At 36.4% G+C, this 24,639-nt stretch overlaps 4 protein-coding genes and 1 long non-coding RNA gene across 9 annotated transcripts; 2 read left to right on the top strand and 3 right to left on the bottom strand.

Moving 5' to 3' along the window:
- Window positions 1-1,806: 1,806 nt before the first annotated feature.
- Window positions 1,807-12,570, bottom strand: LOC114827590 (uncharacterized). Of its 5 annotated transcripts, none has more exons than XR_011571790.1 (5): window positions 12,154-12,508; window positions 11,353-11,432; window positions 11,115-11,190; window positions 9,187-9,223; window positions 1,807-2,468 (listed from the first exon to the last, which is right to left on the bottom strand). XR_011571790.1 is itself a non-coding variant. In XM_070805699.1 (5 exons), exons 2-5 carry the CDS (start codon window positions 11,406-11,408, stop codon window positions 3,132-3,134), a joined length of 477 nt encoding a protein of 158 aa, XP_070661800.1. In that variant the 5' UTR covers window positions 11,409-11,489; window positions 12,154-12,570; the 3' UTR covers window positions 2,611-3,131. The 5 variants fall into 5 exon arrangements, 2 of the variants coding, with proteins under 2 accessions (XP_070661800.1, XP_028965514.1); XM_070805699.1 differs by lacking the exon at window positions 1,807-2,468 and adding an exon at window positions 2,611-3,439 and having other exon boundaries at window positions 11,353-11,489; window positions 12,154-12,570; XM_029109681.2 differs by lacking the exon at window positions 1,807-2,468 and adding an exon at window positions 2,611-3,439 and having other exon boundaries at window positions 12,154-12,524.
- Window positions 9,681-10,862, top strand: LOC114827591 (uncharacterized). Its single transcript, XM_029109682.2, has 4 exons — window positions 9,681-9,961; window positions 10,043-10,117; window positions 10,207-10,266; window positions 10,387-10,862. The coding sequence occupies exons 1-3, from the start codon at window positions 9,752-9,754 to the stop codon at window positions 10,264-10,266; spliced, it is 345 nt and encodes a 114-aa protein (XP_028965515.2). The 5' UTR covers window positions 9,681-9,751; the 3' UTR covers window positions 10,387-10,862.
- A 2,111-nt stretch (window positions 12,571-14,681) lies between the features above and the next one.
- On the bottom strand, window positions 14,682-15,200 carry LOC103432382 (uncharacterized). The gene has a single exon (XM_008370572.1). It carries the CDS (start codon window positions 15,198-15,200, stop codon window positions 14,682-14,684), a length of 519 nt encoding a protein of 172 aa, XP_008368794.1.
- Window positions 15,201-17,897: 2,697 nt separating this feature from the next.
- On the top strand, window positions 17,898-19,442 carry LOC114827592 (uncharacterized). The gene is made up of 2 exons (XR_003776697.2): window positions 17,898-18,065; window positions 19,148-19,442. It is a non-coding gene; the product is annotated as an uncharacterized lncRNA (long non-coding RNA).
- Window positions 19,443-24,120: 4,678 nt separating this feature from the next.
- Window positions 24,121-24,639, bottom strand: LOC108173004 (uncharacterized). The gene has a single exon (XM_017331326.3). It carries the CDS (start codon window positions 24,637-24,639, stop codon window positions 24,121-24,123), a length of 519 nt encoding a protein of 172 aa, XP_017186815.1.

Raw genomic sequence — 24,639 nt, forward strand, 5'->3', positions numbered from 1 at the left:
TTAGATGGTTAAGCAAACATTCAACTACTTTATTTTTACAACTATTTATTCTTACAACATAACAAAAATAAATTTTTTTTTAAAAGCACATTAGTACTAAACTAGTAGAAAATCATACCCGAACATGCACAAAAGATTAAGATTAAGTGTTAAAGTGGAGACTTAATGTTTCATGTTGATAATGAGTGGACCCATCAGTGACCTCTAAAAAACAAGTCATTTGTGTTAACCCATGAAATTCCTTATAAAGTTTAGTTCTTTTATTTCTCTTTAAGCTATTGACTACGTAATTTGAACACGTGAAATTTAATATTGCAAATTGGTCAAGTAAATAAACACTAGCCGATATAAAGAGAAAAACCATAGAGAAAATCTAGTTTCCCCGACTTCATCCTTTAGTCTTGAAATTAGGGGCAATCCTTATTGTTCTCTTTCTTCTCTTCTTCATGTTTTCGGTAGTGGTCATTTTCTCGCTCTGCCGGGAAGAGCCTTTGTGGTTGTGGCACCCTCCATATCTTTGAGCGACAATTATTGTTCATATATGAGGTGGTGATTTGGTAGTTCCTGCGCTTGGCAAGAATGTATGAAGAGAAACATCAACGTTTGTTGGAGATGATGTAAAACTTTATATGTGGAACTAAAATTTAATCAACCTAATATTTGGACTACATGTCAATATGAAGGATTGGAGTGATTACACTAATATAAACTAATGGGAACACATAACACTTACTTTCTGAGTTTGCCATAATGATCAGAAAGTAAGGAACGATATGATCCCGATGAAACTATGGTTTGCAGTAGCAGGTTTACTGCAAAAACTTGTGGTGCATGAAGGCCTTGTTCTTCTTTTCTCTGGGACTCGAGTATGTTCTGCAAATGATGGAGATTGTATCAAAATGAACTGGTGTCCGAGAAGAGAGACCATGCAGCAGTTTTATCGCACAAAGCCATAACTGTTCCATCCATCATGGGTGCAGTTATGCCACGTTGAGTAGAGTTTTTAGCTTACTCATCCTCTTGAGTTTGTGTGGTAGTTACTTCCCTTTTAAGTGTTTTATCATGATTAAAACACATATTACAAGTCCATAAATAATATAAGTCCATTAAATTTTCATAACATATACAATAACATGGTTTTGTTACAACTCACATTATTTGAGAAAACCTTACAGATGATTCATGGTAGGTTTTCTCCTAACGATTCCAAAATCATAAAGGAGTGGTGCGGTCTTTTCGTCATGGCGCCGTTGCAATAGTTTGAGGAATTCATACCCATGTTTTCTTGTCGTTTGTCATTTCTAGGTCTCCAGTTGATGGTACGTACAATATTTATCTTGTGTGTCTTAACGGTGTTGGGTTTGACTTGTAAGGTTTAGGCTTTGTAAGCTTATTTTTCATGTTAGTTAAGTGTGGGTGTTCTGTGAATAAGAAATCGTACTTATGAGGAGTTAGTTTTATATGCTATGTTACTTTTTTTTTTTTTTTTTTGCGTGTGGTTTTGGTGTATGTTTGCTTGGCAAAGAGTTATGAGGACTTTTTCGTGATATAGCTTATTTGCCAAAGGAGCGATGCCTTTTGCAAAGTTCATCAAAATTGATGCAAGATTTTGTGTTTGTGAGCATTATTTTTCTGTTTGGTTGGATGTGATTACGTGAGTGAGAACCCAGCTTACTGCTTAAGCCTTAACGACTTGTTGGATGTTTTCAATGAGTCAATTCAAAGTCCAACCTTTTTTCTTAGTGGTTGACTTCCATTTTAGAAAAACCATGGCAAAAGAAATTAATATAATCAGGTTCAGGAAAATTTAAATTAACTTTTACTCCATAAATTTCATTTCCAAATAGCGATTGGCAATGAAAGAAAAAATAAACAATGGGTTGGATGGAGAGAACATTGGTTCAATTCCCCTCACACCGCCTCTTTCCTAAGCAAAACCAACATTTCTTCTCCTAACAGCATAACTTCTGCTTCTCGGATACAAATCAGCCTTCACATCCACTTCATCTTCTCGAAAAGAACAAGCCGTCTCGTCATCAATTCTTCCCATCTTTAACCCAACACTGTAACCCCTCATCCCCATTCCATTCATGGTGTCTGTGGGTTGTATAACAATTGGTCTTCTATGCACATCTGAACTCTCTACTGATGCAGCCTTATTATTCTCTCTCTTTCTCTGCACTACTACCCTTCGACAACGCTGTTCTGAGAACCTGCCTCAAGTCCTCATCGCTGTTAGAACTCGAAGAATTGCCACTGAAGCTCCTTGGCAAATGTGAAACTTGTGAAGCAGTGTAACCACCCACACCGCAACAACTTTAACCCACCTTTCCGGCACAATCCTCCAGACCCCTCATGTAAAAATTCATGGCCTTGGTTAAGGTCCTAATGGGTGCAAAAATAATTTACATCAACCTGCTTTGCTCGTCGTCATAACTTTGATCTGGATTTTGTATATTGGGGTTTGGCTGAAAACAAGAAAAGAGAATGGAAAATGTTGTTGTGAGCTGATGAAGGAGAGTTCCTGATATGTGTGGATATATAAAGGTGTTAGGGGATCTGAGTTTTGGACTTGTTTCAGTTGAATATCAGAGTGCGGAATGAACAAGATTACAAAATAATAAGAATATTATTAAACAAACGAGAATGCCGGAACGGCTACAAAACCCTAAGAGGCTCCATTGTGACTGACTTATTCTCAAACTAAATTACAAGCAAAATCCTAAAACTAACAAGCTAAACTCAAATACTAAAAGAAAAGAGAATGGAAAATGTTGTTGTGAGCTGATGAAGGAGAGTTCCTGATATGTGTGGATATATAAAGGTGTTAGGGGATCTGAGTTTTGGACTTGTTTCAGTTGAATATCAGAGTGCGGAATGAACAAGATTACAAAATAATAAGAATATTATTAAACAAACGAGAATGCCGGAACGGCTACAAAACCCTAAGAGGCTCCATTGTGACTGACTTATTCTCAAACTAAATTACAAGCAAAATCCTAAAACTAACAAGCTAAACTCAAATACTAAAATAAACCTAAATACTATTATTTTCCAACACCTCCCGTCAAACTCATGGTAGTACACGACATGAGTTTGCCAAAGTAGATGTGGATGCAAGCTTTGTTATGCTAACTTCCGATGCCAATTTCAATACAAAATTCCATTGGTGCAAGTGCAAGATTCCAAATTCCAATGCCGATGCCGATGCCAATACCGATGTCAATACCGATGCTGATGCCAACTTTCGAACAAACAAACAAAAAATCCAACCAAATTTTTTTTCCCTTTGCCCACATGGGCTTCAAACAAGCAACCAATTTTTTCTTGTTTCTTCCTTTTTTTTTACTCCCCCTTTTTTTCTTTCTTTTTTCATTCCATTCTACTTTTTCCTCTTTTTTCCTTTGCAGCAATACAGACTTGCGGATACTTCTGCAGGCTGCGGTGTTCAAAGGTGCAGAAGCAGAGTCACGGGACAAAAAATGAACAAACAATTTTTTTCTTCTAGCAAACAATTAATACCAACTAACAATCTGAACACGAACGACAACGGAAACAAGCAAACAGATACCAACCCGAAGCTGATTAAATCCCAAAGGATCAAACCTGCTTTGATACCAAGTTGAATATCAGAGTGCACAACGAACAAGATTACAAAATAATAAGAATATTATTAAATAAACGAGAATGCCGAAACGGCTACAAACCCTAAGAGGCTGCATTGTGACTGACTTATTCTGAAACTAAATTACAAGCAATATTTATAGAGAACTAAACTTAAGAAATCATAACTCGGATGGGCTAGGCCCAAATCCTAAATTAACAAGTAAAACCTAAATACTAAAAATAAACCTAAATACTAATATTTTCCAACAGTTTCTTGGAAGTAGGCAGGACAACTGTAGAAGTAATCCATACGGACGGCAAGGCGAAGAGAAGAGAAGTCACTAATAGTGACGGGTGGACTTCTTCAACGTTCTAAATCTAATGGGACATGTGAAAGGTACTAAAATATTTGTACGGTATATTTTTATTGATCGGAATATGTGTAGTTTATATATATATATATATATACACACACACATACATTCACATACATATAAAAAATGATATAATCTATATTAAGAGGAAGAGGGGTGAGTTTAGCTTCACAATGAGCTAACAATAATATGGTTCAAAATCTCCTTTGGCGAGAATCGAATATAAAACTTCTTATTTACAAGTGAAGAAGAGTGTCATTAAATAACATGAGCAAAGCATATAATATATGTATAGTATATATTAGAATGGTGTTAAATGAAAACAACATTAGCAAAGCATATGATATAATAAATTAATCAAAGTTGGGTAAAGGTGACCCTCCCAATTTCCCAAAGTTGAGGTTTGGCCTTTTTCTATTGTTCTACTAGTATTTTGTGATGTTTTTGTTTCTCTGACACAAAATCTTTTGTTTTATAAGTCATACGGAAAGAGGTCTTCACCGGATCTCTTCTATCAAGGGCACCAAATAACGGTTTATCTGTTTTGACTCCTTAAAAATTGTGATGATTTTTTGTCGTTGAATGAAATTTGAAAGACCCAAATCACTTGATCTAGTGACTTTGGGAGAAGAGATCCGAAGATGATCTCTTTCCTAAGTCATACCTTCATTGGGTATAGGAAACCATAATGTGAAAATTATGCACAAAAAACAAATATGAAGTATCAATTAGTATTAGTATTTGATCTAGGACATTTTGGAAGCAGGTTTTATTATTATTATTATTTTTAAAAGTTTGAATCTCACTCATTAATAAGGTACTTTTAGTGTTAAATCTGCTTATGAGTTGTTCTTTCCTTCTGAGAGTTTCCCTAAATCTCTTTGGCTTCCACTTTGGAAGTTCCACACGTACCACAAAAAATTAAAGGTCTTTACTTGGTTGGTCACTCGAGATAATATTCTAACTAACCAACATTTAAGAGAAATATGAATTTGGATACTAGTTGTTCTATATACAGTGGTCCTGTTGAAAATTTAATTCATCTTTTGAATGAGTGCTCTAGTAATATCCTCTCTACTTTCAATTTAGACCTAGAAGGATGGATTGCTACTAACATACATTATAAAACTCCCAGTCACTAAGGGTTGGAATGGTGTAATCTTTTTTGGTTTGCGTGTTGGCATATTTAGATGTGGAGAAATTGTATTGTCTTCAATCCATCCTATCAAGCTTCCTTGGACATTGTAAACACTATTTTAAAGTATGCTTGGGAGTGGACTGATGCTAATAAGGTTTGTCATTCTAAGTCTCGCAAAATTCTTGAAAAGTTGGTTTGGGTTTCTCCAAACGAGGAATGGTTGAAATTGAATATTGATGGTTCTCGCAAAGGGAAAAACCATGCTATTGGTTCAGGAGGAGTACTTAGTGATCATCAAGGCTCTTGGATTGGGGGTTTTTCAGCTTATATGGAAGTAGGAGAAGTCCTTGACCTTGAACTGTAGGATCTCTTTCTAGGTTTGAAAATGGCTTTGGAAAAGGGTGCTAGGAGAATACTTGTGGAATTTGACTCTACTATTTTAGTGTCACTCGTCAAATGTACTAGGCATGAGTTGCATCCCTTGGCTTCTTTGGTATATGGCTGTAATCACTTGGTTACTCAATTTGATCAATGTGATTTAAGTCATATTTATAGGGAAAGGAATATGGGTGATGATGGTTTGGCAAAGTTGAGTTTTTCTTTGGACTTAGGCTAAGTTATGTTAGATGACCCTCCTCCTTTAGTTGGTGGCTTACTTCTAGATGATATTTCTGGGGTTGCTAGGACTCAGGCTATTTGTGTAAGCCTTTTGGGCTGATGTTCTTCCTTGTTTAGTGGTTTTGCTTGGACTTTGGGTCCCTTTGTAACAAAAAAAATAAATAAAATACTTACAATAACAGTGTAATCAAAAGCTTCATCTAATTAACTACTTCTTAGTTTCTAACGAAAAATAATTTTTTTTAGTGTGACTATCACATTGTAGGGCCAGCAACAAACCGAGCCAAACAGATTTTCACTTTGCTCAAGTTCGACTTACTTAATTTAATTTCCAAACATTAGCCTTGCTTGGCTTCCTTCTTCTATTAGCCGAGCCTTAAAATTTATAGCTCAACAACGAACTTAAGTTGTATCGAGCTATTTATTATAAATAAGATGGTCTGGTATTATAACACAAATTTGCAATTTGGCAACACATTTTACTAATAGAATATATAATATACAAACAATATAACAAAAAAAAATTCATATATAGTACTTAAGGACGATCACATAAGTTTTCTTTTATTTATATATTTTATAGGGGATATAGTATATCAAGCTCCGTGTTACGACGAAAGGTCAATTGAAGATGGACGTGGATCCTCTCCTGAGCTATTGCCAGGGGATCCTAGGGATCAATTGATCCTAACCCTTCAAAGTGATCCTATGGCCAAGAAAGGTCAAGAAGCCTTCAAATTATTTCACGCAACCCAAGGGAATTTTGTTTGCCTTCTACCATTCCCGCTCAATATCCACTTCTCTCTCCTCTCTCTCTCTCTCTCTCTCTCTCTCTCTCTCTCTCAATCTGCTTGTTTGCGCCCTATATTCCCGCTCCCCTAATCTCCAGCTTCCTTCCTCCGAAAAAATCCAATTCCTGCATCTCCTCTCCTTCCTCCGAAAAGTACCATAATAAGCTCAAGTTCTCTCCCGTTCTGGTGCTTTGAGCATTTCTCATCACATCATTTTTTCTGGGTTGTCTCTGTCTTCGAGTTTGATCAGCAGCCGTGAACGCCCTCGCCGCACCAAGCCGCAATTTCAAATAATAAAGGTTAGGTTTCCATTATTGAATTTCCTTTTCATGATATTTTTGCAATTAGATTGGATCTGCTGCATGTTTATGTCTGAAAAAGAGGAGATGTTGTTGTAGATCTCATGTTTACTATGCTTTAGCTGCAATATCGCTAGCGGATTGCATGATTGATGTCAGTAATCTGTATTGCATTGCAGTAATGATTTGTTTTGTTTGGTATTAAGTGGTATAATGTCCCCTAGCAAGAAGTAGTAAGATTCAATTTTTCATGGGGTTTATTATGCTTTACATGTAGTGCTTATCCTCCTTCATTAGAAATGTAAGATAGGTTGACGATGTGGTTTTCTTCTCTAATTTTGTGGTTCTTGTGATGTCATGTGAAGTTAGAGAATTGGTGAATCATAACCATCCTCTTGGGACCGTTTTCATGTATATTTTATCCGCGCTCTCCCCTTAACTTTTCTTTAATCACCGAGTGTCTCAAAGACTAATACGACATATACAACTAGTTTCAAGTGTATCCTTGGCCACTCATTAATTTTGTCCTTCTGCAAGCGTTGCTTCATTTTCTATATTGGGACTCACTGCCTGACATAGAAGAGCTTACTGGAATTAACTCCAATGGGGCTTCCACTTTGATGGCTCAGCATCTGCTTGCAGCAGCAGATCGATATGGGTTAGACAGGCTCAGGTTGATATGTGAGGCAAATCTCTGCCAGGGTTTCGCTATAAACAATGTGGCAATGACAATAGCTTTGGTAGAACAACATCACTGCTCCCAGCTAAAATAATAAGAAATCATCGTCTTGCTTTGGTCGATTAACATCAACGGGGTTGCCACTGGTCTTCAATAATAAAGGTTAGGCTTCCATTATTGAATTTCCTTTTCATGATATTTTTGCAATTATATTGGATTTGCTGCATGTTTATGTCTGAAAAAGAGGGGATGTTGCATTGATTCTGTAGAAAATTTGGTTTTTTTCATTGAGCTGAAGTTGTCTGAATCTTGGTATATTTTTGTGGTAGGATTTGATAGTGAATGATATAATGGATAAACCGCATGATGGCGTAGAAGGTACTTTGGAATTGAAACCTACAAAAAATATGGAGTTTGATACTGACCAACTAGCATATGATTTCTACAACAAGTATGGTGGAATTATGGGGTTTAGTATTAGAAAAGAAAGTGCTGGCAAGAATAAAAAAACTGGTGAACTCACTTCAAGAATCTTTTCTTGTGCTAAAGAAGGGTTTCGAGTTGTAGATAAGCGAAATGATATGATTAAAAGACCAAGAGCAGAGACGATGACTGGATATGGTGCTCATATGGGTGTTAGGTTGGATAGGCATACGGGAAAGTTTTATGTTTATACTTTTGTTGAACAACATAATCATCCCCTGGTAAAGAAATAATATGCTCATATGTTACCATCCCAACGGAAAATGACAGCCTCACAAGCCACTGAAGTAGACTTAGCTGAAGAATCGGGGATTCCATTAAGGTTGGCTTATGAGTTAATAAGCAAACAAGCAGGTGGAAGAGAGTCTTTAGGATATATTAAGCAAGATCAAAAAAATTATCTTCGAACTGTGAGGCAAAAGAAAATGGCATATGGAGAAGTTGGAGTCTTGCTACAATACTTTTCCAAACAAATATTGGAAAACCCATCATTCTTCTATGAACTACACTTGGACAAAGAGGAGCAAATAACAAACATTTTTTGGGCAGATGCTAAAATGATAATTGATTATATCCATTTTGGAGATGTTGTAAGTTTTGATACAACTTACAAAGTCAATGAATTGGATCGACCATTTGCAGTGTTTGTTGGCTTTAATCATCACAAGGAGATCGTTGTATTTGGAGCAGCTTTAATGTATGATGAGACCGCTGCTTCATTTAGTTGGTTATTTAAGACATTTTTGAAGGCAATGTCTAGCAAGGCTCCAAGAACTATTTTTACCGATCAAGATCCTGTGATGGCTAAGGCTATTTTAGAAGTGATGCCTCAAACTTACCATAGACTTTGTTTATGGCATTTGATGCAGAATGCTTGTAAAAATTTAAATACTTTGTTTAGAGGTGAGGAAAGAGTTCACAATGCTTTGACAAAATTTGTTGACCACATTGAGGAGGAAAGTGAGTTTGTAGCTGCTTAATATTCTATGCTTGATGAGTATGACGCACATGAGAATGATTGGTTGGCCACCACATTTAAGATTAGAAAGAAATGGGCATATGCATATGTGAGATCGGCATGGTCTATAGGAATATGAAGCACACAAATCAGTGAAAGTTATAATGCAAGATTGAAAAATTATTTGAAGTCAGATCTCAATATTGTTCAATTTTTCACAAACTTTGAGAGGGTTCTTACCGATACTAGGTACAAGGAGTGGGAAGCAGAGTATGACCTACAATTCAGAATTGCACATGTCAAATTTTATATCAAAATGTTGAAACAAGCTAGAGAAGTTTACACGAAAGCGCTATTCAAATTGTTTCAAGATCAATTTGAATAATCTATTGAATTGTCAATAACAAATTGTGTTGCTGATGGGGATGACTTTGTATACACGGTTGAACTAGATGATAAGTCCAAGAAGCGTAAGGTGAAAAGGCAAGGTATATCTACTGTTTCTTGCAACTGTAGACTATTTGAGATGAAAGGTATTTTGTGCAGTCATGCTATTAAAGTCCTTAGAGAAGCCATGCTTATCAAGGAAATTCCTGAACAATATATACTGAACAGGTGGACTAAAGAAGCAAAAGTTGAGAGTGTGGTAGACATGTGTGGGCGTGAGATTGAAGTGGAGTCTAAATTGTAGCAAGCTTTTAGATATAGGTCCTTGTGTTCTATATTCACTAGATTATCAATAAGGGCATCTGAAAATGTAAAGGCATACCAACTGGTGATTAAGCAAGCAAATAAATTGGCAAAAATGGTTGAAGACCTATTGCATCTAGAAGTGAATGATGATGTGCATGAGAAAATGCATACCAATTGTAATAGACAAATGGCCAGTTGCTTGGAGAATGTTGAAGTTGCCATTCCAAAAGGGCTTAAGAAGAAAGAAAAGTTTCATCGAGGAAGACGAAGAATTAGGAGTGCTTTGGAAAAAGCCTTACCAAGAAAAAAGAAGTCTGATCAGGTACTTAAACTCATTTAATTCTTTATCATGCCTATGTGCTTAATATATGTAATTAAACTTCTAATCGTTGACATGTTTTAGGTTACAATTCCACAACATACTGGTGGTACCAATGTCTTTAGTCCTTATCCACTGCCACCCTCCCATTCATCAAAGGTGAAGTACTTTTGAATGTTTTTTTAATCTTCATAGCAAGGCTTGATTAGTTGACAAATATACACTCAAAATTGGTATGTGATATACAGGTCCCAGTTCACATGTTTGGTAATAATACCTATATGCCAATTCCATATCATCATGTTTAGGTTTGTCATCTATTTGCAAGTTGCACTCTCTATTTGATATGTGTCATATATATATATATATATATATATATATATATATATACATATATATATTTATCTCATTATGGTTGTTGAATGTAGTTACAACCACATAATACGCATATGTCGAACGCAATGCCTTGGCTGCCTTGTGAAGAATCTCAGTCGTCAAGTTCCCAACCTTTTCTTCATCAAAATATCATTGGAAATAGTCATGCTTAAATAGATGGCTACTGTTTTGGGTTTTTTGGTCATCACTAGATTTTTTTGGGTAGATTCCAGATGTATAGCTATTGTTTTTTGGGTAGGATTCTCAGATGTGTAGCTATTGTTTTTTGGTCATCATTGGATTTCCTGATGTGTAGCTATTGTTTTTTGGGTTAGTTTAGTGAACTAAGAAATCCAAATGTATTAGGAACTCACTAGAGAATGCATGAGTTAAGGCATGTAAAGCTAGAGGTTTTTTGTAAACCATAACTTGTTATGTAAATGTCTACCTCAGTTGGTTATGTAAATGTCTACCTAACGTTCATCTTTTACTTCTTGAAGTGAAACCATATTACATGCATATTTCCTTAGAGCTATGTCTATTCAGATAAGAATAGAGTACAATTCCACAACATACTGGTGGTACCAATTTCTTTTACTTCTCATTGATTCATTCTTCAAATAATGTGCTCCAACAGAGTCAGTTACACCAAAAAAAAAAAAAAAAAAAAGAGTACTCTGTACAAGCAATAAAACAGAGTACTTCATGGTGTTAAGGTTATGGGCAGAAGGATCTGCTGAATGGCAAGTTCTAGATTCAAAATTCGGCAAAACTTAGATACCTTTCCTGCAGCAGCTATTCGTACTTCAGCCTCATTATCTCGTTGAAGCCGAACATATGAAGGCACCAGGTCCAACCTAATATATACCAACATTACCACACTCATCAATTAATTAAGAATTCAAGAAAATAGGTAGAGAGAGATCGGACAATTGATTCACATTTAAATAATTACAACATCCTAATCCAAGTAATACAATATTCATAATAAAAGCCAAGCCACAAAATAAACTGACTACCTTGTAGCTTCTAGACCAACAATGTCACACAACTCGTATAATTGATTCGCGACCATGTCCCAAACACGCCAAGACTTATCCTGGAGAGAAATACAGATAAGTCACAGAACATCACACCACTCTCCGACAACAAGTCTCTGTATTCAAAATGATGTATGGAGAGAAATACAGAAAAGTCATTCCAATACACTGAGGTAGAGCATTCCCATAGGGATAACATGAACAAAATATAAGTTCTAGTGGATTTTGTGAATAATTACATTTTATGAACTGGAACGAAAATAAAAGAGATAACGAAACTTTTGAATTGTGAACCTACTACCACGGCATATTATATACACTCTACAACCCAATCCGCCAGGTCAAACCACAAGATCATGTGTCCAGAGTGAAAGCGTAATGAGAAGGCAAACAACTACAATTAAATAATGGAATAGGATCAAATCATCGATTAAAACAGCGATCGGATACAAGGCTTCATCAACCATAGCCATCTTTTCTACAAATTATGCCTCTAACTGAAATCAAAACACAAATTTCCAAAAAACTTAAAAAAAAATCCACTTCTGCATCAAATACATGTAACAATTTTTGATTGATTTCGACTTTTTCCCTGACTTTTACTCCCTAATTGAAACAAATTCCATAAATTCCTCTACTTGAAGAAAGAGCTATGGACCCTAAATTCAATAAAGCTGGAGATCATGAAAGGATCCGATTCCAAATTCCAAAACCTACATTCCAATTCAACTAAATTCTCACAAAAAAACCAAATTTCCAGCCACACATATCAATCATTACCTGTCTAGACCCCAATTGCTATTGCTGCTGCTGATGTTGTTGATGCTGCACCGAATCAAAACCCAGTTACGATGTCGACACTGCCGAGGACGATGAAGATGGCGAAGCAGCATATGACGTCGATCCGGCATGGCCAGCCGGGCCCACTCCCTGGCTGGGCCCGCTTCCTCCTCCGCCACCAGATTGCATGTAGGAATTGGAATTTTTTTTTCGGAGGAAGGAAACTGGAGATTAGGGGAGCGGGAATAGGGGGCGCAAACAAGCAGATTGAGAAAGAGAGAGGGAAGAGAGACAGAGAGAGAGGAGAGAGAAGTGGATTATGAGCGGGGGATTTGGATAAAAGGCAAACAAAATTGCCTTGGGTTGTGTGAAATAATTTGAAGGCTTCTTGGCTTTTCTTGGCCATAGGATCAATTTGAAGGGCTGGGATCAATTGATCCCTAGGATCCCCTGGCAATAGCTTAGGAGAGGATCCACATCCATTGAAGATAATTAGTACTGGTTTTGTGGAGCCTAAAATAATCCCAAAAATTCTAGAGGCGACACGTGGACTTTTAATCAAGAAAGACAAGATTGCCCTCAATAATTGGGTAGACTTCTCAGATGCTCCCACGCACAGCTCACATCCTGGAGATCTTAGCATCTGAACACAACTGCCCACAGCTCACCTGCCCTTGGCAAGGAATTAAAGATAATGATTAATTACCCAAATCCTATCTTTAATACATTTATAATTGAAGATTGACTCCAATCAAGTAAACAATACTAATTTAAATAAATTAAGGATAATTACACCATTATTTTAAGATATTATTTCCTATTTAATATCTTGGGAATATTTAGAGAATATATCTCCATTAAACACTATATGGCCGGCCCTAGCTCTATAAATACCTCATATTCTACAAATTTTGAGAGTTTTGGCAACCCTAAAAAAGCCCTAAACACTTTACTCTCTTAGAGAAACTAACTTAGGCATTGGAGATCCATTGACCTAAACCCCCTTCCCACCTTGTGGGCGCGTGAGGCTTAGGTCTTTGATCAAAGGTGTTGATTGTTTTGCAGGTGCATTTTTGTCAAGACTGAAGACGGCGAAAATTTGCATCAACAAGTTTGGTATTGAGGTGCTTTTATAAAAAATGGGTATAAAAAAAGCTGAGCTCATAAATGTGTTTGATAAATACTTAAAAACACCTTATTTTCACAGTTTTGGGTGAAAAAAAAAAACCGAAAATGTGAAGCAGCAAAAATGAGCTTATTTTCATAGCACAGCAGAATCAGTTTTTTTTTTTTTTTTAGAGCACAGCAATACCAAACCAATCCTTAATCTAAACTTAGAATAAAATATAAACTTAATTCTTTAAAACCAAAATCTCAAACATCATTTGAGTTTTAACGATAAGGACAAAATAAATGGTAAAATGAATAGTACCAGAATTGACTTTTTAGTGTAAAAATGTGATTTTTCATTCAATTGAACAGTACTGTGAGCTTTTCATTAAAGTTCCTTCTTTTTTTTATCCCAAGAAAAGTTATTTAATAGAATCCAGTTTGAGCTCTTTTGTAAAAGTTGTTCACGAGCTTTACAAGCCCAACATATCAACATTCAAGCTTGGTTTGTTTTATATCCAGCGGAATATAGGTTCGGCTTGTTCTTACACGAGAGGAGATTTGACAAGCCAAACACAAGTCAAACTCAATCTAAACCCAAGCTCTTTCCAGCCGATTTACATGCAATAATTAATTTACTCATGTTATAACACGAGCATGAATGTCCATTTTTTTTATAATATATCCTAGATATCATATTAAAATATATCTTAATTTAATAACATATCAACCATATCGTTTACTAAAATTATAACACATTGATTAATAATACTAGGTGACAACATAACTGTCACGCTCAATAACTTCTAATAGGAGAGGCCCTTAGAAAAACGTACATAGGGGAGGAAGGCTTGGCCCAATTGGTTCGATCCCCTCCTATTATATATCAGACTCAAGTTAACGATTAAAATATAATGTTACTAGTACTATAATTTAGTAGTATTCTTGTTTATTTGTAAGCAGAAATCTTAAGTTTGAATCTAGGAAGTGACGAGTTCGTAACAAATATTCTAATCCTTTGTATGTAATTATATATTTGTATAAAAATAAATAATTAATTAAAAATACATATTGACCCAACAAAAAGATAATTATATATATATATATATATATATATATATATATATTATAGAAAGTACAATTCTGTTGCATCTTGCTAAAGTAGGGTCAGGCCGAACTAGGCATCATTTTCGGACAATTGACTAACATCTTGGCAAATATCAATCCAAACGAAAATAATATAATTAGGATTAGAAAGTATAAATTTATGGCCAATAAGGGTAAATTAACTCTAACACTGTAAATTACATTTTCGAAAATAAATTGGCATAAAAAATCAAACAAAGAATTGGAATGAACTCATGTGTTTTTTACATCAAATAAAATAATATTCCAGAAATCAGTCCTTGGCTGGCTAATTATGCAAACCCAACATCTCTTCTCCGAACAGCATAACTTCTGCTTCTCGGATACAAATCAGCTTTCACATCCACTTCATCTTCCCTAAAAGAACAAGCCTTCTCCTCATCAATTCTTCCCATCTTCAACCCAACACTGTAACTCCTCATCCCCATTCCATTCATAGTGTTTGAGGGTTGCCCAACTATTGGTCTTCTGTGCACATCTGAACTCCCAACAGACTTAATCTTATTGTTCACTCTCTCTTTCTCTGCATTACTTCTCTTCGACGACGCCGTTCTGAGAAGCTGACTCAAGTCCTCATCGTCGTTAGAACTCGAAGAGTTGACGCTGAAGCTCCTGGGCAAAACTTGTGAAGCAGTGTAACCACTCACACCACCGCCACCATAACCAACCTTGCCGGCACAGTCTTCCAGGCCCCTCATGTAAAAGTTTCTTGCCTTGGTTAAGATCCTAATGGGTGCACAAACGATGTACATCAACTTGCTTTGCTTCTTTGCTTGGCTAGAGGTCCTCATTTGTAATTTTGATGGATTTTGTATTGCGTATATATGGGATGAACAAAGAAGAGAAAGAGATTTGAGAGGTTTGGAATTGTGAGGTGATGAGGGAGAGTTTGTAATGTGTACGAATATATAAAGGTGTGGGGGATTTGAGGGACTTGGGTTTTGGACTTGTTTCTTGGAACTAGCCAGTAGGCATTAGAAAGTCTAACTGGGACGGCTAGCCAAAAGAGAAAAAACATTAATTGTTAATTGCGACGTGTGGACTATATCAAAATTCAAATGGGGCATGTGAAAGGTTCAAATAAGTGTATAATATATTAGAGTGGACTTGTACAACTAAGTTTACTGGTCTTTTGTATTTTATTCTCATCCCCCTTTATCACAACATTCTCTTTAGGAGTAAAAGGGAAAACTTCTTGTTGAACTTAAAACTGCTTAGCTTGCGTGATGCGCAGGGTAAATGGCTAATTAGCTAACTATGTCTTTCTAGTGAATGTGGGCGTACCAATTTGCCACCGAACTCGATCGGCAAGTAGAATAAATGTGATGATGGTGTAGATCTGATATATGAGTGATCATGGCCAAATAAGAAACACGTCTCGGCCTTTGGGTTCTAAAACCTATGCACAGACCCTTTAAGTGAAAGGGATCCCCATCTTCTTTTTAAATGGGGATTAGTTGTGGAACTCACTCCACATCGAACTTCAACAATCCGAACGGTCTATTTTGTAAGTTTTGATTCATAGATTATCTTTACAAAAATTCTATTTAATTTGAAACCATTTGTCTTTTTAACTATCACAATGAAATTTATATGTTTTCTTAGAACAAAGTCTTTGTCAATTAATTTTTTTTAACTCAAATAGATGCCTTAAATATTTTCGGTTTTGCTAATGTTTTGCAAGGATGATCCATGAGGTGCAACGTGAAAAATAGATAGTTGGTATCGTTAAAGTTCGATATAGTGTGGGCCTCACAATTAATCCCCATTTTTATTATTAAATAAATAAATAAAAATAGGGTTCCCTTCCCTTAAAGGCCTCCCATATATTTATAATCGTTATTCACCGAACCCATTACCTTGAGAATACAAAAGTTGCATTGTGTGAGTTGCATTTTGTCGGAAAGTTCAAAAGTTTTGAATCAAAATCAATGAGAATTCAATGGTGCTTGTGGGAGATATCTAAGATGAGCCAACATCATCAATACTTTAAATTCAATGCTTTAATTTTTATACTCTACAAGATCCGTTCATTGAATCATTTTATCAAATATTCCAAGTTTATCATCTCTTTCCAAGAGTCTTACAATCAAGAAATTGGTGGATATTTAATAACGAAATTAGTATCTACTAAATTATAGTGCGTTAACTGAACAAATACATTGTTTATATTGACGAAGATGGAAATAACCGTTAACTGAAATCCATTATCCAATGGGTATGGTTATGGATAAACTTCGTTGGTTAATTTATGGTTATGAATATAATTAATTTTTGTGGTTATGGAGATGGACATAGCATTTTCGTCCCAAACCGAACCGTTGCCAATCCTAGTCTAGCAGTATTAGTCTTTACTTGTAAGTGAGAGACTTTAGGTTTGAATCTCGAAAGTAACGAGTTCATAATCAATTTTTCTTCCAAACCCTTTGTATGGAAATATATCTTTGTATAAAAAATTTAATAATTAAAAATATATTTGACTCAAGAAATATTTTTTTTTTGTATAAAAAAAGTCTAACTAATTAAAACAGGGGAAGAAAAGGAAGGGCAAGATAATTTACAGAGTCAATTCCATTGCATATGGCTAGTAGGGTCAGGCCGACAGGCAGATCGTAGCTCATTGCTTGACGACTTGTTCAATGCTGTCAATAAATAAAATCCACCTTCTTGTTCCCTACTTTGATGCCACTAATAACGAACCATATCATTTTCGGACAATTGACTAACATGGCAAAACCAATCCAAATGTAATATAATTGAGTGAGCTATATTTACTATGTATTTGTACTATCTTTTGTATCATTTATCTAATAGAAGTATGGTCCATCAACATTTGTGAGTTTCATCTCTATTAGATAAATGATACAAATGATGATACAAATAATTAGTAAGCACTAGCAAAACCACATTAAGGGCTACCCAAGTAGCTTTCGGTGAAATTTAATGTAGCCCACCATATATATAATTAGTCACTAATCTTAGTTCTCTCAATTTAATTATATAAAACTATATAATATTGTTTACAAACCATATCTTTTTCTTACATCATTTTTCTCATTGTTTCTTGTACACAAGGTTCTAAAAAACGTTAAGCTCTAGTCGGGCGGCGGATTGGGGCCTAAGTGGTTAGGCGGGGCCTAGACAGGTGCCTAGGCGACCTAGGCGGATTTACATAAATTTATAATATATTATAAAATATGAGTATATGTGTATAATTTTAGGACTTTTTTTTGTTGTTAATTTTGTAACATTTACTCACCCCATTATATTAATCATTGTTGGACTTTGCTTTTCATTTGAAAAACAATTGGACATATGGGTGGGCATAAAAACCGCAAACTGCATCGAATCGTATGAAAAAAACCAAAAAGAACCGTGTTGATTGGAAAAGTTTGAAAAATTAGTTTCACCAAGTTGCAAAGAAGTGGATCCCATCCCAATTAGGGCTCACCCACCTCACCCTCACCTCACTCACGGCTTCACATCCCCCATTTCACACTTTTAGACTTTCATTCTTTTTTCACTCAGCCAACCACCTCACTCACAGCCTCTCATCAGCGATTCCTCAGGCAGCCCACAACCTCAGCTCTTTGCGACAGCCCTCGTCATCCCTCCTCCACGAAAGCTCACGACTCTTCGTCTTTCGTCCTCCCTCAGTATTTTCTCTATCTTTTCGCATATTTGAGATTAGGAATATGGTTCAGTTTTACTGGTTTTCCATTTTCTCTTGGGCTAAATTAAATTTACTCTTGTTTTGCTGTCGTACTACTGTATTCTTGTGAGGTTAGCTCGTGTTGAGTGATGTGCGGCCTAAATTGTAATAGTATCACTTAAAACTACCATCTGTTGGTAATCAATAAGAGCATCTATTATTTCTGCCAAGAATTAAAGGGTAGGGCTAGACATTAGGTAGATTGGGCGGGGTTTACCCTCAACCCGTAGGCCGAGCCAACATGCTCGGAATACCAACAAAGATGCATAGAAAACTAGGAATCTTAGAAGAAATTTAATGGAGTGGATATGGAGGATGCAACGGAGAGAACTGAAGTTAGGGATTATGGAGAAAGAAAGCGGCTTATGATATTTTAGAAATCAAAATGCTAAGGTGTGGTAAAGACCACAAAGTTCTAACTTGCATCCAGTAAGAGCATGCCATGTGGCATGTGTTAAAGATAAAAGCTTGTTTTAATGCTATGCGGGTGGGGTTGGGTTTTTATAAACCGACGTTGGTAACACAACGTTAAAGAGAATCAAAATCACATGGGCTGTTAAGGACAATGCCCACACCTTATGTGTGAATGTATATTCCTATAATTTAGTATATGTGTGAATGGATTTGTTGTTTGTATTGAAAATTGGATTGAAACTTAAAAGGGGAGGGAAGGGAGAGGGGTGGGTTGGTGTTTTACAATGATGAGAGAATACAAGGTGTTGATGTATGTGCTTACTTTCTTATTTTCTAATGAGTTCTTGATTTTTATATGTTCTAGAAAAGAGGAATGGTGGCACATTTAGCATTGAAGCTTCATAAACTATTTAGTCCTAACTTATCACCTTTTACTACTGATGGTATGTATGTAACTTTAGTTTTTTAGCACCTTCCTTACTAATTTGAATTGTAAGCTTGTTGTTTGATGTATGTTGTTTGCTTGCTCTCTGAAATAAGAAATTGTTTGATTTTGCTTGCTCTCTGAAATAAGTTGTTTGATTTGATTATATGTTGTTTGATTGTGTACAGGAGCTGCTGTTTGAAAAAGAATCTGCCACTGCCAAGGACATTTGGATTTTTGTTTTTGCTTGTTGTTGTTGCCAATATCAAGAGACCAATGCATATTTCCTTTAATGCTCTTTGAATATTTCTTTTTGCTTGTTGTTGTTGTTGTTGCTGCCAATGTCAGGAGACTAATGCTGCTTTGAGTTCTTGATTTTTTTGTATGTTGACTGACCAATGCATATTTCTTTTAATTGTCTCTTTTTGTTGACTTGGTGTGACCAAAGACATTTGCATTAAAAAGTATATGTGTTGTATGCAACTTCATATAATCAGTTTTAGAAGATGTATTTGAATGCATGATGATTTGGTGTTCAAATAATTTAGTATTCAGAACCGTAAACCGGTAAGAACCAAATCGGAACCGGTGTAGACCGAACTGTACGGTTCTAGTAATAATTTTAAGTGGAACCGAATCGTTGATATTTTTTGGTTTAGGAGTGGAACTGCACCGAACTGCACCGTGCCCACCCCTAATTGGACCTGGTTTCCCCATTAAAAAATAAATTTATTCCCTTATGTTTTAGTCATGAAAAATCACACATGTGGCAAAGTCAAACAAAAATCCCTCTTTCTACTTAATTTTTCATTCTTCCCGTGAGTAGGAGGATCTTCGCCGAATCCTCTTTATGAGGATCATGGGGATCCTCCAATCACATTCGTTCATCGTACATCATGCAGTCAAAAATTATTGTAAACTTCTTTATTTAAAATTGAATATAAATAATACCTGACAAAAAATGGTCGCACGATGTACGATGAACGGATGTGATTAGGGGATCCGTCTCTTTCCGTGAACCCATGACACAAAAACTCAAAATGTGAAATCCCGTCCCCGGAATTTCACTATTCATTATGTATCTCGTAATTTAAGTTTGTATTTCACGTTTACATCATTTTTATTACTTAATTTTAATTCCATAAATTTTGGGAATTAAATCAAATAGTTATTGAGTTTGAATTTTTGTAATCAATCTTTATCTTTCGTTGACTTTTCAAAGTTTTAACTAATGTTTTTAAATAGATTTCGAACCCATGAATGCATAGGCGAAAGCCGTTTGCAAGTCTGAGTTATAACGGTATAGTTACAGACGTTTGAAGTTGTGAACTATAGATTATGGGATTTATTTAATTCCCAGATGTGGGTTAAAGGTTAAGTTAGATTAAAAAGGGGAAGGTTTCTGAAAAAAAAGAGGGGAGAAAGGGAGATAGGCTGCTGCTAACCCGTTTTGGGGGTGAATTGGACCCGTTAACCCACAAATTTGACCCGCTTGTATCTCCTTCATCCAATCTCCGTTTTGGGTGATCTTAGTGTCCATGGAAAGCTCTTGGCAAGCCCTACATCTTTGTAGTGTTAGATTTCCCATCTTCTTATCCATTTTTCCAGTTCCAGGTAGCAAAGTTCCGTGGGTTTCCGGCGATTTTGTCATTTTTCCGGTGATTTCGGCAACCATTTCTTTCAAGTGAGGTATTAAACTTCATCTATTCTTCATAATCTTCAAGTTGGTATACTTGGTTTGTGCTTTCGTATTCGTTTTAGAATTGGGTGTTTAGAACCCTAGAAAGCCGATTTTCTCCGATGAATTTGGATGGTTTCCGGTTAGAATTTGTCGTTGGCCTAGTTGTGAATAATGTTTCCCTTGTTGAGCTCTAGTTACCACGTAAATTTGAGCCTTTTTGGTTAAGGTTGAAAATTTGGGTTTTCAAACCCTTCACCATAACTACCATCGTGTGTGGTGGTGCGTGAGACCGTTCACGAGTGTTGTCTAAGTACCAAATACCTTCTAGTGACCCTATGAACCTATGTCTAGCTCAGTTTCCCGAAATTCAATTGTTTGGTGTGGTGATCAAATTGGACCACCACTTGTTTGTGTGATTGATGACAATCCAATCGTTGGATCGTCGTACAGTTTTGTGAGCACCATAGTTATTAGTTGTTGAACCTTTGAGAACTTTTGGATCGGAAATCCGATGTGCGGATCTTCTGGATTGAATAACCTTAGATTGTTGACCTTAATGGACCTACCTTATCGACGGTTGATGTTCTTGTCAATGTGCTCTACTCTAGAGTGTCGTTTACCTCTAGTTTGTTGTTGAGGCTTGATGGAGCTTAGTTGGCTCATCACGATGACGTGTCGTTCCCAGTTGACGTGTGTCTCAATATATGTATTAGTGGCACCATATTGAGTTATACTTGTTTATTAAATGTGCTTTCTATTGAATTGTTATTTTTATTTTTAGCATCAATCTATGTTTATTAATTGTGAATCGATTGTAGCTTGGAAACGTATATGAAAAGTGGTTATATATGTATGATGTGTATGATTGTTGTTATGACAATGTGATCCTAGAATCTTATTGGTTGTATTCTGTAGAACTTATATGCTTGTGTGACATATTAGTTGGTGGCCATGAGAAGTTGATGGTGTAGGTGACTACGTTGAAACTCATAGGGGTTGAGTTGTGTGTTAAATTGATTGCACCATGTAGCAGAGGTACATGGATGGTCTTGCTTGGTATATCCACGATGGGGGACCATACACATTCTAGGAATGATCATGCTTGGTATATTCGCGATGGATGATTACTACCTAGAGCTACAAAATACAATCCTGCTTGGTATAACCGCGATGGGGGACTGCTAAGGGTGATCATGCTTGGTATATCCGCAATGGGTGATCATTGCCTATGTTATTAAATTATGCATATGGTTCTGCTTGGTATATCCGCGATGGGGGACTATATGTATTCAGGAGTGATCATGCTTGGTATATCCGCGATGGGTGATCACTGCCTGCACGATGAGATTATGCCTATGGTTCTGCTTGGTATATCCACGATGGGGGATTATACGCATTTTAAAGATGTTGATGATTAGTTGTACTTCGTATATTTCGATAGGCAATCATAATTTAGTTTAGATTCCGTTGAGAGATGGTCTGAAATCCCTCGTACTCTGTAATTCAGTTGAGTGATGGTCTGGAATCGTATCCAGCTTGAGTTTCATTTAGTGGTTGTAATGCATTGTACTTTGCGATTCCGTCGAGTGATGGTCCGGAATCGTATCCACTCGGATTCCGTTGAGAGATGGTCCGGAATCCCTCATACTTCGCGATTTCGTTGAGTGATGGTCTGGGATCGTATCCACCTCGGGTTTCATTGAGTTTGGATTGAGATAGCTTCAAGGACGTAGGCTTCGGCCGAGCTGCATCCCTTTAGCCCAAGTTTTTAATGTACATATGAACGATGGATATTGAGAATCTTGTGCTTTGAATTAGAAAGGTCATTGGATGTCTGGGTGACTCCTTCAAAGTTGTCAGTGACTTGATTATGATTTCATAAAGCATGATTCTATACTTGATGTTTATAGATTGTGATCGATGACACTAATTTTACATGCGAGAAACCGATTGATAATTTTGGTTCCGTTAAGTGATCCGGAACCCAATGTGGTTGGATTCCGTTGAGTGGTCCGGAATACCTACTCTTGCTCATTTCCATAAGTTAGACTTGTACCCTAGATTCGAGTGAATGAGAATTACCCACAATAGATCTTGTGAATATAAATTAGAATTATCAAGTTATTACTTGAAATCAGGCAGGGAAATATGTAGAAGTCCTTTATTAATTTTGTGCATTGAGGTATGATCGATTGACTGATTGACATAATTAAATGTTAATATCGTGCCTCCTTGATATCATGGAATGGGTTACTTGAGATGATTGTGGAAGGACGTTGAATATGATTGTTATTAATACGACTAGATCAGTGATCAATGCGACTAGAGGATACTATTGTGCCTTGTTGATTTTTTGATATATTACATGATATGAATAGCAATTTTATGTTGAAATATAATGATTTATATGATGGATGAAATAGAAACCTTGATTGTCATGCGGGTTGTTATGTAGTTTGAATCGAATAATTCATGCTTGTCAAGTCCAAATGTTTGATTGAGGAATGTTATGCATTTTGGCTTGAACAGAATGTGTTATATGTCGAGTTATAGTGAAGATGAACTACAAATGGCTTGATCCCTATTGAGGGTACGTAGGCAGTCTAATAAGGAGGTTAGATGCAGCCATAAAGTATACGAAAATTTGCTATGTGAATCGATTCTCGAGTTGTGATTTGTCATATTCCGGAGGCGGGGTATGTTTGAGATATGGGTATTTGGTGGCGTCACGTGTCGATCCTGGACGTATGTCTGGTTCGGGGCGTGACACAAAACCTCTCTCTCTCTCTCTCTCTCTCAACCTCTGGCAAGCAACCATAGTTTGCGATGCAGATGCGAGATGAGAGATGCAATGTGGGAGTTGGAAATTTGAAGTTGCAGATGCGATGAGAGTTTGAGGTGGCGAGAGTTGTAGAGCCTTCGGTGGTGGGGAGAGTTACAGAGCACCTTGTGCAATGGCAAGAATTTCAGACCGCCTAGCGATGTTTAGAGCGCCTAGGTCCCCGCCGATTTTTCAAACGATCTATCCCAAATCGCAGTGGGCTTCCACCATGGCCGCCTAGAGCAATTTTTAGAACACTGCTTGTACGTATATGTTTCAAGTTTGGATTTGTTTGAATTTTAACACTTATTTTTTTAATAACGAAAAAATTATTTGGCTCACTTTGTGAAAATTTCCTTAAGCTAATTGATAATATGAAAAATATAGTATCAAATTTCTTTGTTTATAAAAGATTAAAATCTTTAAGCTAGCACGCCTAGTGAAAAATTCCTAGCTTCGCCTGTTGAGTAGCATTTTTAAATATAATTAGGAATTAGAAAGTACAAATTTGCGGCCAATAAGGGTAATTCAAATTAACTCTAACACTGTATCGAAAATAATTTGGCATCCAAATAATCAAACAAAGAATTTGAACGAATTCATTTTGTTTTTACATCCAAATAAAAAAATATTTCAGAAATCAGTTCTTGGCTGGCTAATTATGCAAACCCAACATTTCTTCTCCGAACAGCATGGCTTCTGCTTCTCGGATACAAATCAGCATTCACATCCACCTTATCTTCCATAAAAGAACAAGCTGTCTCCTCATCAATTCTTCCCATCTTCAACCCAACACTGTAACTCCTCAACCCCATTCCATTCATAGTGTTTGTGGGTTGTCTAACTATTGGTCTTCTGTGCAAATCTGATCTCCCAACAGACTTAATATTATTGTTCTCTCTCTCTTTCTCTGCATTACTTCTCTTGCACGACGCCGTTCTTAGAAGCTGACTCAAGTCCTCATCGTCGTTAGAACTCGAAGAATTGACGCTGAAGCTCCTGGGCAAAACTTGTGAAGCAGTGTAACCACTCACACCACCGCCACCATAACCCACCTTGCCGGCATAATCTTCCAGGCCCCTCACGTAAAAGTTTCTTGCCTTGGTTAAGATCCTAACGGGTGCACAAATAATGTGCATGAACTTGCTTTGCTTCTTTGCTTTGCTAGAGGTCCTCAT

This window comes from Malus domestica, chromosome 10 (assembly GCF_042453785.1).
Source record: "Malus domestica chromosome 10, GDT2T_hap1".
Lineage (NCBI taxonomy): Eukaryota > Viridiplantae > Streptophyta > Magnoliopsida > Rosales > Rosaceae > Malus > Malus domestica.